Source organism: Sturnus vulgaris, chromosome Z (genome assembly GCF_052056855.1).
Source record: "Sturnus vulgaris isolate bStuVul1 chromosome Z, bStuVul1.hap1, whole genome shotgun sequence".
Lineage (NCBI taxonomy): Eukaryota > Metazoa > Chordata > Aves > Passeriformes > Sturnidae > Sturnus > Sturnus vulgaris.
Genome location: NC_142283.1, coordinates 81960094 through 81970245, shown reverse-complemented (window position 1 = coordinate 81970245; position 10152 = coordinate 81960094). Strand labels below are relative to the sequence as shown.

The following is a 10152-nucleotide window of genomic DNA, read 5'->3' as shown; positions in this document are numbered from 1 at the left end:
CCTCTGTGGGCAGGCGGGAGGAGGGTGTGTGGGCAGAGCCTGATGGGAATCTGGTGCCGCAGATGTGCTGGTGTCTGTGTCCTCCCTTTTGCTCCCTTTTCCTCTTTCCCTCTCTTTTCCTCTCTTTTCCTCTTGCCTTGCCTTACCTTCTCCAACAAATTAACTAGGCCTTTGACTTTCCAAACGTGATGGCTGCATCTCCTCAGGATGTTTTGTTACACACCGTAGTTCCCAATTCTGGTGTCTGTCCGAATTCATGTCAGAATGTTCCTGGGAATCAAAGTGTGAATATCCATGCATGGTGCAGTGTACCCGAAGCAGAGGGTGGGGCTGTGCCTGCCCTCAGAGGGAGGAGCGTGCTGGGTGTCCCTTGTCACCCAGGCAGGGCAAGCTGGAGCTGGGCACGGCGGGCAGGAGCAGTGCCAGGAGCCGGGTGGCTGCTGTTGCTTCCAGCCCAGCGAGCTTCGGCTGCCCAGCGGGACAGCGTTCCCTGTCTGCATGGCTGCCTTTGCCACAGGCTTCCCTCTGCTCTTGGGGGAGGGAGGAGGGAGTTTCTTTGTTAGCTTTCCTTCTCCTGTCTGTCTGCAGCTTGGGGCTCCCCACAAAGAGGCAGCGGTGGGGTGTCCAGGGATCCAGCGATGCTAGGGTGGGACAAACCTGGGGGTTGACCTGGCCTGGCTGAGCTTTCTTGCCCAGCATCCGTCTGGTTTGGGTTGTGGCTTCCCTGGGAATATGAAATTTAATTCCTCTCCTCTTTTATTTTCCAGGGTTCATCTCTGTAGTCCTGCAGCATCCACACCTGGCACCTGACCCAAGCCATGGGTGACTCCAAGGTGACACCTCAGTGCAGGACGCGGCACAGGCACAGGGAGTTCTCCTCTAAAGCAGCCCTCACCAGCTGGCCAGGGACTGCAGGTGCTTTTTTCACTTGCTTTTAAACAAACATTGCAAAGTGTTTTCTTTGGCATTTTGAAACTGCTGTCACAAGCCCATTCCCTGCAGAGGGAGCAGCTTCAGCTCCTCAGGACATCCTCCCAGGGATGGAGGCACAGCTCCATGGAGCTGGGGGGGTTCAACCCACACTGGCCACTGGTATCAATGGCCAGCAGAGCCTTCCTCACATTTACCAGTGGGAGAGGAAGGAAAGGATTCTTCCTATCCCATCCCTATCCCCAAATTGGGTAATAGAACTGTAAATCGTTGCCTCTCTGCCAGGATGATCCCAAGGATAAATTTATGAACTGCAGTGGCCAGGATGGTCCCAAGGATAAATCTATGAGCTGTAGTGGGTATTAGTGGTGGGACAGCATAGACAGAGGATCTGGCATGGCTCTCCTCCTGTGCCTGCCAGCCTGAGAGACCATCCTGGGAGTGCTGGAGCAGGCAGCAACCTGGAACAAGTAACAGCAGTGGGCTGTAAGATGTTCCTGTTAAAGAGCAAATACCTGAGCCAATCAGTGCCCAGATTCCCCCACTTTTTATCTCCACGTATTCCACTGGAGTGCAGAATTTGATCCATCACACCAAGCTTGTTGCACTGCATAATGAAATATAGGGAGCATTAAGCAACACCTTTGGCAACTCCTCTGGTGAAGTTTTCCAGTAAAACCTCTCAGTGGCCCTGAGAGTTCGGGAAATAGCAATAAGGAAGAAGCAGAGGCAGTGGAGTTTTACAGACTCCCAATGCACAAGAAACCATTTTATTTAAAAACAACGCATTCTCTATCAGGTTATGGCACATGAGTCAAGGCTCTCCGTGGTTGTGAGGCTGGAGCAGCTCTGCTTGCAGCATCCTTCCCACTGCTCACCTGAGAAGTGCCCTGGCCCTTTATGAACATCAGCCATTGAAAAATAAACAATGCTTTCGTATGGCCCTTAATAAGGAAACCTTTATTACAATTATGGCATTTTTTTTTCTTTTTTTTTAAAGTTTATATTTTTTAAATCGAAAACAACTCCATCAGGCATTGAACTGTAGAGCCATTGAAATAAAGACACATTCATTTACAGAAGACCTGCTTTTTCCTATTTGCCCTGTTTTTGCAGCCTCCATTCACAGTCAGTTCTGTTTCACAAACTCTTCCTTTTTGGCTTAGTCCACAATTAAACCTGGTAGCCAAATGCCTGTTTTCACATGCCTCGCTACTTTCACTGAGGAGATGCAAGCAACAAAAATACAGACCTAAAATGTATAAAAAAAGAGAGGAAACATGTATTTCCAATCCTATGTACACCCCCAGCACCTTGGCACCCATCCTGTTGGCAGAGGGGCTGGAGCAGGATGTGGCTGCCACTGGACACTGTCCTGGCAGCCCAGGGCCAAGCAGGCTTTCCCAATGGAGGGAGCTGCTCAGGAGGACTTCTCTGGATTTTGGAACCTCAAATGTTTTGTACTTGCAGGTGTTGAATTAGCTCTGTTGGCTTGTCTAGACATTCAGTCATGGGAAGGAGAATTCCCCCTGAACCATCAGGAATTCATGCAGGAAGGTTTGGGGCCAAAGAGAGGGAAGGAAGAGCCCAGCTGAGGTGATGCCACCTTCAGGGGCCACTGGCTGTCCTGAGCAGGGGAGGCAGCCCCCAGCATCTTGCAAATAACAATTAAATAAATCATTAAGATACTTGCTTATTAATGCAAAGGCAGCCCCAAAGAACCTCTCCTCCTCAGTCACTGTCTTCTCCATCCCTCAGACCCCACCTGGCAAAACAAAAGCTGCACACTTTGAGATGCTTTTCCACCTTGCATGAGCTTGGGCAAAAAAATATTGATACTAAGAAGCAATTTAGTCTGGGCTGTGCTGTGCCCATCGATCGTGGGGCAGAACTCCCCATTAAAATCAATGATTCTGAAATGTTCAGTGTGGGTCTGGAGCATCAGTGGGGAGTTTTGTTTAAAAATCAATGATGTAATATGAAGCTCTGTCAATGATTTTTCTGTATTCCCATTTCCAAATATTTCCAATCAGTTTTGTGCTTCCTTCTCTGCATTTGGTGTGTCTTTGTGCCTTTGGAAAGTTCTGGTGGTGATGCCAGGGCTGTGCCCAGGACTGGCAGGGGGTTCTGCCCCTCTCCAGGACCATGGGAGGTTCCAGAAACCGTATGGAGCACATTGCTCCCTGATTTGCCAATATAATGAAAATAGTTCTTATTTCTTTAATTTGCTGATGAGAAATGATGGGTCTCTACAGGAAATTGGTAAAATGCCTCTTGATAAAAATACCTGGCATTCAGACAAGCCAACAAGGGTCACTTGGGGTTTGGGGTGACCCTTCTGCCCCCGTGGGCTCTTTGCCATTAGGATTAGAGCTGCTGGCACTGCTTTACCATGGACCCCAGCAATGAGCAAGGCCGCTGTACAGCTCCATAGGAAACAATACCAGAAATGATTCATTCATGACCAGTGCAGAGCTCTTCCTTCCCTGTGCAATTTCTGCTTTGGGGTTCAACAATCTATGTGCTCCAGCACGTGGAGAAGGCTCCCTGCAGGCTTTGTTGGGACCAGTGCTGTGATCCCACAGCCCTTGCTGGCACTGGGAGACTCAATCCTTCCCTAGGACATCAGCACTGTACCAGTGTGACTCCATGAGCACAGTGGGCACCAGGACACACCTGGGCCACTCAGGGTGGGTGTTGTGCTCCAGATCTCCTTCCTCATCTCCTATGTCTGATTGTAGGTAAAGAAGCTGAGTAAAATTAAAATGTACCATTTAAAATATTGGATTTTGGTGCTTCTTTCATTAGGGGGTCGGTTCTCACTCAGAATAGTAAAATATGGTTAAATATTTGCCAGCATACTCATAAAAAACTCAGTTATTTCCTAGGCTCCTTTATCCTGAGACATAATGGCCAACACTTCCCCACTGTAAGTGACCCTGTTGTTTGTCCTGTCCCCAAATAGCTGCATTTCCTGTGGTGGTGCCAAGAAAGCTCTGCCCTGTCTGCCTTGGAGTGCTGTTGGTGATGGGAAAATGGGGACACAACTCCAGCTGTCTGACTGGTGAGTTAGAGACATAAATGAGGAAATTTGGTAATGGCACTCCAGCTCTGCTCACTTCCCTACAAAAACTGGTTTTAAAAATCCCAGCACCTGGCTTGCATTTTTGCCCATCATGCCAGTCTCTGCCCAAGCAGAGGGAGGACGGAGTTTGTGTCTTTTCTCACCCAATATGTCTCCAGAGAAGCCAAATTCCTTTTATTGTGTTGGTTTAACTTTGAAATCAAATGACACAATAGTATCAGATGGATGGGAATGAACATGCTTCCTCCTGTCTGGTCTGGACTAGGATCTGTCCTGAATGGAGTTAAAACACTGAAGTATTCCAAGAGTGATATAAACACCTAGCTAAGTAAGGTATGAGCCACTTTGTGAGCTTCTTCTTGTTATTCTTAAAAAAAGGTAAAATTCAGTAAATACGAAAATACCCAAGCAGTGGAAATGAGGATCCACACTGAGGAACTGGTGTGGGACGATGCACTGGAATTCAGCGTGGACTCCTCCATTGGCCATGGCAACGCTGAGCTATGGACAGCAACAGATACAAAAGAAGCAAAACCTTTTAAAAGTAGCATTTCTAGGCCCAATGGGAAGGAACAACAAAATGAAGAGATTTAGGGCATTTAGTAGAACGCTAAAATATGAACAGGTATTTAAACATACTGAGTGGCTTATCTAGAAATGCAAAATGTTTCAACATTGCAGCTGCACAAATCGCATCCACAGGATATGATAAAAGCTTCTGCACTGCTAAATATGCTGAAACCCTTGGATGAGCAGTAGCTAAAAAGCATCTTTAAATTATGGAAAAGATTTTAGGGTGGGTTTGTTTCCTTTTTTAGAATTCTATCTGAAGAATGTATAATTTGGTTTTGGGCACTTTTTTTAGACAATTGTTTGGCACTTTGAGATTTAGGTTCTTAGGCACAATGCGACAAGGTGAGTTTGGCCAGTCCTTCACCGTGCATCCTGTAGAGCAGCTGGAACTCTGCAGGCAGCTGGTGGGACTCCTGCCACTTGGTGGTGAACTTGGTTCCCTTCTTGTCGTAGTAGTGGTACGGGAGGTCCTCCCGCGTGTTGGGGTCGAAGCCGAAGGGCCAGAATCCGTACAGGTGGATCTCGTCACATATGGCCGAGGCCAGGGTGTACATGAGGATCCCTGTGCTCAGCCTCTTCGGGGACAGGTGCTTGTTCCTCCAGTACCTGGGGAGGCAAGAAGCTCAGTCAGAATCAATCTGCTCAGAAATCACTGCTCTGAAGCACCCACAGAACTTCAGTGGCTCTGAGAACAGTCTGACTTGCCAGACTGTGCCTCCCACGTCAGGCATGAGGGGAAAAATCAGTTAAAAATGTACAAAGAGATGTATTTGGCCAGTTAAATGCAACACCCACCTGTTAACGTGCTGCATGATATTTCCTGGCCATGCCAACTGGACCTTCAGCTGCCCTCTGTGCTCAACAAAGAAATCAACCAGTGTTCTCGTGACTGTCGCTGAGGTGTGGAAAAAAAAAGCGGGGATCCAAAGAATGGCCCCATCGAGCTTTTTCAAACTTAAAAAGAAGTTGTTGCGATCCTGAATGGTCAAGAGGTTGTTGTAATACTTCTCCAGGATGCTGGGGTTGAAGGTGGTAAGGTTGGTTTTCTTTCCAACATCTTTCTGGAAAGCCTCAGTTGGAGCAAAATTGCACCGAAAGACAAAATCCGATTTATCAATTTCCTGCCCACACTGGCTCCCGGTCAGGATCCCGCTGTTGCCCACCACGGCACAGATGTTGTAGTGCTTGTTCAGGATGGGAGACACGTCAGGAAGCAGAGACCTGAAGTTGTTGCTGATGGAGAAAACGTACTTATGACTGGAATAGTCGTAGTGCATCAGCTGCCCGATCCGAACGCTGCTCTTGGTCAGAGAAAAGTTCTTGATGACATCGACATGCTGAAGGATTTCTTGCCTAAAACAAGCAAAATAACAGAAAACATGGAGTTCTATTTCCCCTTTTTTTGCTGTGGATTTGTTTTCCACTTAGACTTCTATTTTTCCTTTTTTGGTTTTTTGTGTACTGAAGTAGTTTCCTGAGCAACACGGTGCAATGGCTTTTAACTTAATATAAATAGAGGCGATGAGGGAGCTGGCTCCTCACCTAGAGCTCCACTTGGTTTCACCAGCTGGTCCCTACTGATGCCAGCTCAGGCTGTGCTGTGCCTCTTGGAATAGTATCAGGATTAAAATATGGGATTGGTGCTTAGGACAAGGGGTGCAGCTCCCATTACACCACCCAGCTGTGGGCTGTGCACTGCACCGCTCTGTCTGGGCTGTGACACAGGGTGAGCACAGCTTGCTGCTACTCTGTGTGTGCCTTTCATTCCTGCTGCAGCCACAAGGCACGTGAAGCAAACCCAGGATATCCAACTGAATTAACAGGAGACCATTTATATATACATATATATTTATGTTTTCATTAACAAGCTTCCAGTCACAAAACCAAGCGACAGTTGCTGTCTCCATCTATGCAAATATAGTTCCTTAATTCATATTTGGGCAAGCACAGCAGCACTTTTACAAGGGTTATTAGGGATACTTACAAAGCAAGCAAAACCAACCCTGCTTGGGAATTTCCCTTGCAGGGCATAAAATTAGAACCTGAATAGGACTTTATTTGTTTATGTTTATGGAAAACAAACAACCATTCCTCCAGCTCACATCCTCCAATGTCTGAGCATTAATGGAGTCCCACTGGGTGCCCTAATTATGGGTTCTGGCTGACAGACAAGTGTAAAGGCAGCTCCTGAGGCATCAGCTAGAATCATCAGAGGGGTAGCACAGGGACAGGCCTATGGAGCTGCTGGTGCAACAGCACTATGGAGGAACACTGAGGGTGGCCACTGCCCCACAGCCTGGGAGGCCCTGGGGGAAAGATGGGGCAAAGTGCCACCTGCTCTCTTGTAGCCCACGGCTCCTGAGGGCAGTGTGTGGCAGCACTGCAAGGGAATTACTTGTCCTGCTGTCCTTGGACAGCGGCCTGAAGGGAGGAGAAAAGCCCAAACCCTGCACTGAGAGGTACAGCAGCCCCATCCTGCCTGGCCACAGAGCCAGATTCCTGCTCCCCAGGTGAGAATGTGAACAGAGCCACGAGGCAGGCCCTAAACCAGGAGGCATTTGCCAGGACAAAATTACAGTCCAAGATGGCAGTAGCTGTCTGAAATGGCTACATGGTTTTATTTTCTTTTGTAGAAATGTTGAATAGATGTAATCAGCAAATAGATGTATGTATAAAGAGTACAAATCTCTGTGCCTGCCTCTGCAGCTGGAGCAGAGCTGGAGGCAGGAGCAGCATTGCACTTGCTCAGAACTGCCAGCAGCTGGGAAGTTTCTCCGTGTGTGTTTGGCCTCCATGAACACAGCCTTGCATGGCTGTTGCAGCCCAAAGTGTTTCCAGTTTTAAACCACAGCTATTTATCCTGCAGTAATGACAATTCCACTTGCACACCAGGAAACTGGGTCACGTTCTAGTACAATAATATGTGTTGCAGCCTGGTGTCCTGCTCTGAAATAATCAAAGTCTTTCAGGACAGCTGCAGCTGTCTGGGGAAAAGCTCTGCTTCAGCCTTTGTCTCTTGCTGCTGGCAAATTCCTGGGAGCTCAGAGTGCTCAGCAGAGTGCTGCATTCCCTTAAGTGCCCGTGGGAAGGGGACAGCCTGCCAATGCCCAGGGGCTGGCTCACCTCTGGTGGGCGAAGGCGCTCCGGTTGAACACCCACTTGGAAGGCTTGTCCTGCAGCTCTTGGCCCAGGGAGTTGGTGATGGGCACGAAGGAGGGGTCCAGGAACTTCAGTGCAAACTGAGACCTGGAGGTGGGCACAGGTACCGAGACGTGTGCACACATGGAGACACAGAGACAGCCATGCACACACATGGAGATACATGGAGACACGTGGAGACACACAGACAGCTGCATACACACATGGAGACACATGGAGACACAGAGACAGCCACATACACATGTGGAGACACCATGCACATAAATGGAGACACCCACACATACATATAGATATGCAAAGAGACATCCATACAGCACACATGGAGACACATGGAGACAGCCATGCACACACATGGAGATACCCACACAGCACACATGGAGACAGCCATGCAGACACAGACACCCACGCAAGCACCCAGCACACACGCACACACAAACCCCACACAGACACCCCACACACTCCACACAGCTCCACACACCCTGCACATCCCACACAGCCCCCCACACCCCACACACCTTCACACACCCCGCACATCCCACACAGCTCCACACACCCCGCACATCCCACACACCCCCGCACACCCCACACAGCTCCACACAGCCCCGCACATCCCACATAGCTCCACACACCCCGCACATCCCACATAGCTCCACACAGCCCCGCACACCCCACACAGCCCCGCACACCCCACACAGCCCCGCACACCCCACAGCCCCGCACACCCCACACAGCCCCGCACACCCCACACAGCCCCGCACACCCCACAGCCCCGCACACCCCACACAGCCCCGCACACCCCACAGCCCCCGCCCGTTGCCAGTCGTGCCCGGCCCGCCTCCGCGGCCGCCGCCATCAGCACCACGGAGAGCGCTTATGGCCGTGGCCGTGGCTGTGCCGGTTCCCCCGCCCGCCTCCCGCACCCCGGGCCGCTCCCGGCGCTCTCCGGCCCCACTCCCGTGTCCCCTCTCCGCCGGGCCGGGCCGGGCCGGCATTGCGGGCCGCGCCTCACCTGAAGCCCGCGTGGAACATGTACATGCGGGGCCCGGCGGCGCCGGCGGCGCGGGGCGCCCCGAAGATGTTATCCTTCTTGAGCGACACGTAGCTGATGAGGGACAGGATGAGCAGTGCCACGCTGAGCATGACGAGCCCCAGCACGCTGGCCACCCGCACCATCTTGCAGCTCCGCATGCCGGAGGCGGCAATCCCCGCGGCTGGGCGGGTGCGGGGCGGCCGCGCCGCTACATTGGGGGCGGCGGCGGGGCCGGGGCCGGGCCGGCTCCGCCGCGCTCGCAGGAAAATGGAGGGGCCGGGGCGGTGAAATGGCAGCCGGGAGCGTCAGCCCGGCCCCCCTGCTCTGCGGCAGCCGCTCCGGGATGGCCTCGGGCACGGCACAGTGCCCTGGTGACCCCCCGGCACCGCCGTGCTTCCCTCCCGACAGGCCCTGCCAGCCCCCGTTAAGGCCCTGTGCCACCCCCGCGCACCAACAACGCCAGATTTGCTCCAACGTGCCCTCAAAAGCCCCAGTGCCACCCGGAGAGCCCCAGTACCCCCAGCAGCCCTGGGGTCTCCTCCGCAGCAGTTCCCCTAATGTGCCCACCCTGACAATCTCCAGTGTTCCCCTAAGGTGCTCAGACCACCCTTCCCACTGCCTTGGAGTGCCCAATTGACCCCTCAAAAGCCTGGCGTGGCCCAGCCTGGCAACCACAGGGACCCCCCTGGAAACCCAGGGCTGCAGGGACCCCATGGAGCCCCCAGACAGGGTCAGGAGCCCCCAGATAGGGTCAGGGCTGAGCGTGGCTCAACCATGTGGGGCCCAGGCTGCTGGGGACCTTTTCCTCTGCTGGGGACCCATGTCTGGGTGGATGCACGGTGTCCCCAGCTCCTGTTTCCCTGTGACACTGTAGACCAAGGGTGGCATGTACAGAGCTGTGGGAATCTGTGCTGGCTCAGAGACCCCTCTCTCTTTAAAAGCCTGGCATTTGGAGCATGGATCATTAAACTGCCCCTTAAACCACAGAGCAAATCCCATGTGAACTCCAAGAGAGCCTTCTGCACTCCCAGGGATGTCTCTCATGAACACGACCCCTGCGTGCTGCATCGCTCTCAGTGTTCCTTCTAACTCCGTTTTTCCCCTTACGAAGCTCCCCCCAGCCCCCTCTGCCTCTGAGCCCCGGGTTCACTGAAGTTGCCTCATGAATAATAGATCCTGTCTTTGTAGCCCCGTCCTTGCTCTGGGCTATTGCCTACCTGCTCTCCGTGCACGGAGCTCTCTTTGAAGAGCAGGAACACGAGGAGCTCGCAGGGTTGGAGTTTGCATCAGTGAGGTTCTTCAGCCTGCAGTGGGAGTTCAGCCAGAGTACGGCCTGGGGTCTATATCTGGCTGCTGTGGGATGCCTGTGGCTTTG

General features: G+C 51.9%; 1 protein-coding gene across 2 annotated transcripts; it reads right to left on the bottom strand.

The window, feature by feature from the left end:
* Nucleotides 1-1668: 1668 nt before the first annotated feature.
* Nucleotides 1669-9213, bottom strand: LOC148219976 (alpha-N-acetylneuraminate alpha-2,8-sialyltransferase ST8SIA3). 2 transcript variants are annotated; one of them, XM_088156960.1, is made up of 4 exons: nt 8757-9213; nt 7712-7834; nt 5384-5941; nt 1669-5194 (listed from the first exon to the last, which is right to left on the bottom strand). In XM_088156960.1, exons 1-4 carry the CDS (start codon nt 8933-8935, stop codon nt 4912-4914), a joined length of 1143 nt encoding a protein of 380 aa, XP_088013086.1. In that variant the 5' UTR covers nt 8936-9213; the 3' UTR covers nt 1669-4911. The 2 variants fall into 2 exon arrangements, with proteins under 2 accessions (XP_088013086.1, XP_088013085.1); XM_088156959.1 differs by lacking the exon at nt 8757-9213 and having other exon boundaries at nt 7712-8224.
* Nucleotides 9214-10152: the final 939 nt, after the last annotated feature.

Bases quoted from the DNA above. Each gene is read 5' to 3' on its own strand.
- LOC148219976 (XM_088156959.1), bottom strand. From the start codon at position 8,100: ATGTGTGTGCATGGCTGTCTCCATGTGTCTCCATGTGTGCTGTATGGA. The intron at 5,942-7,711 runs GTGAGCCAGCCC...TGCTTGTTTTAG, and splicing joins AGCGCCTTCGCCCACCAGAG to GCAAGAAATCCTTCAGCATG. The intron at 5,195-5,383 runs GTGGGTGTTGCA...TTGCCTCCCCAG, and splicing joins ATCATGCAGCACGTTAACAG to GTACTGGAGGAACAAGCACC.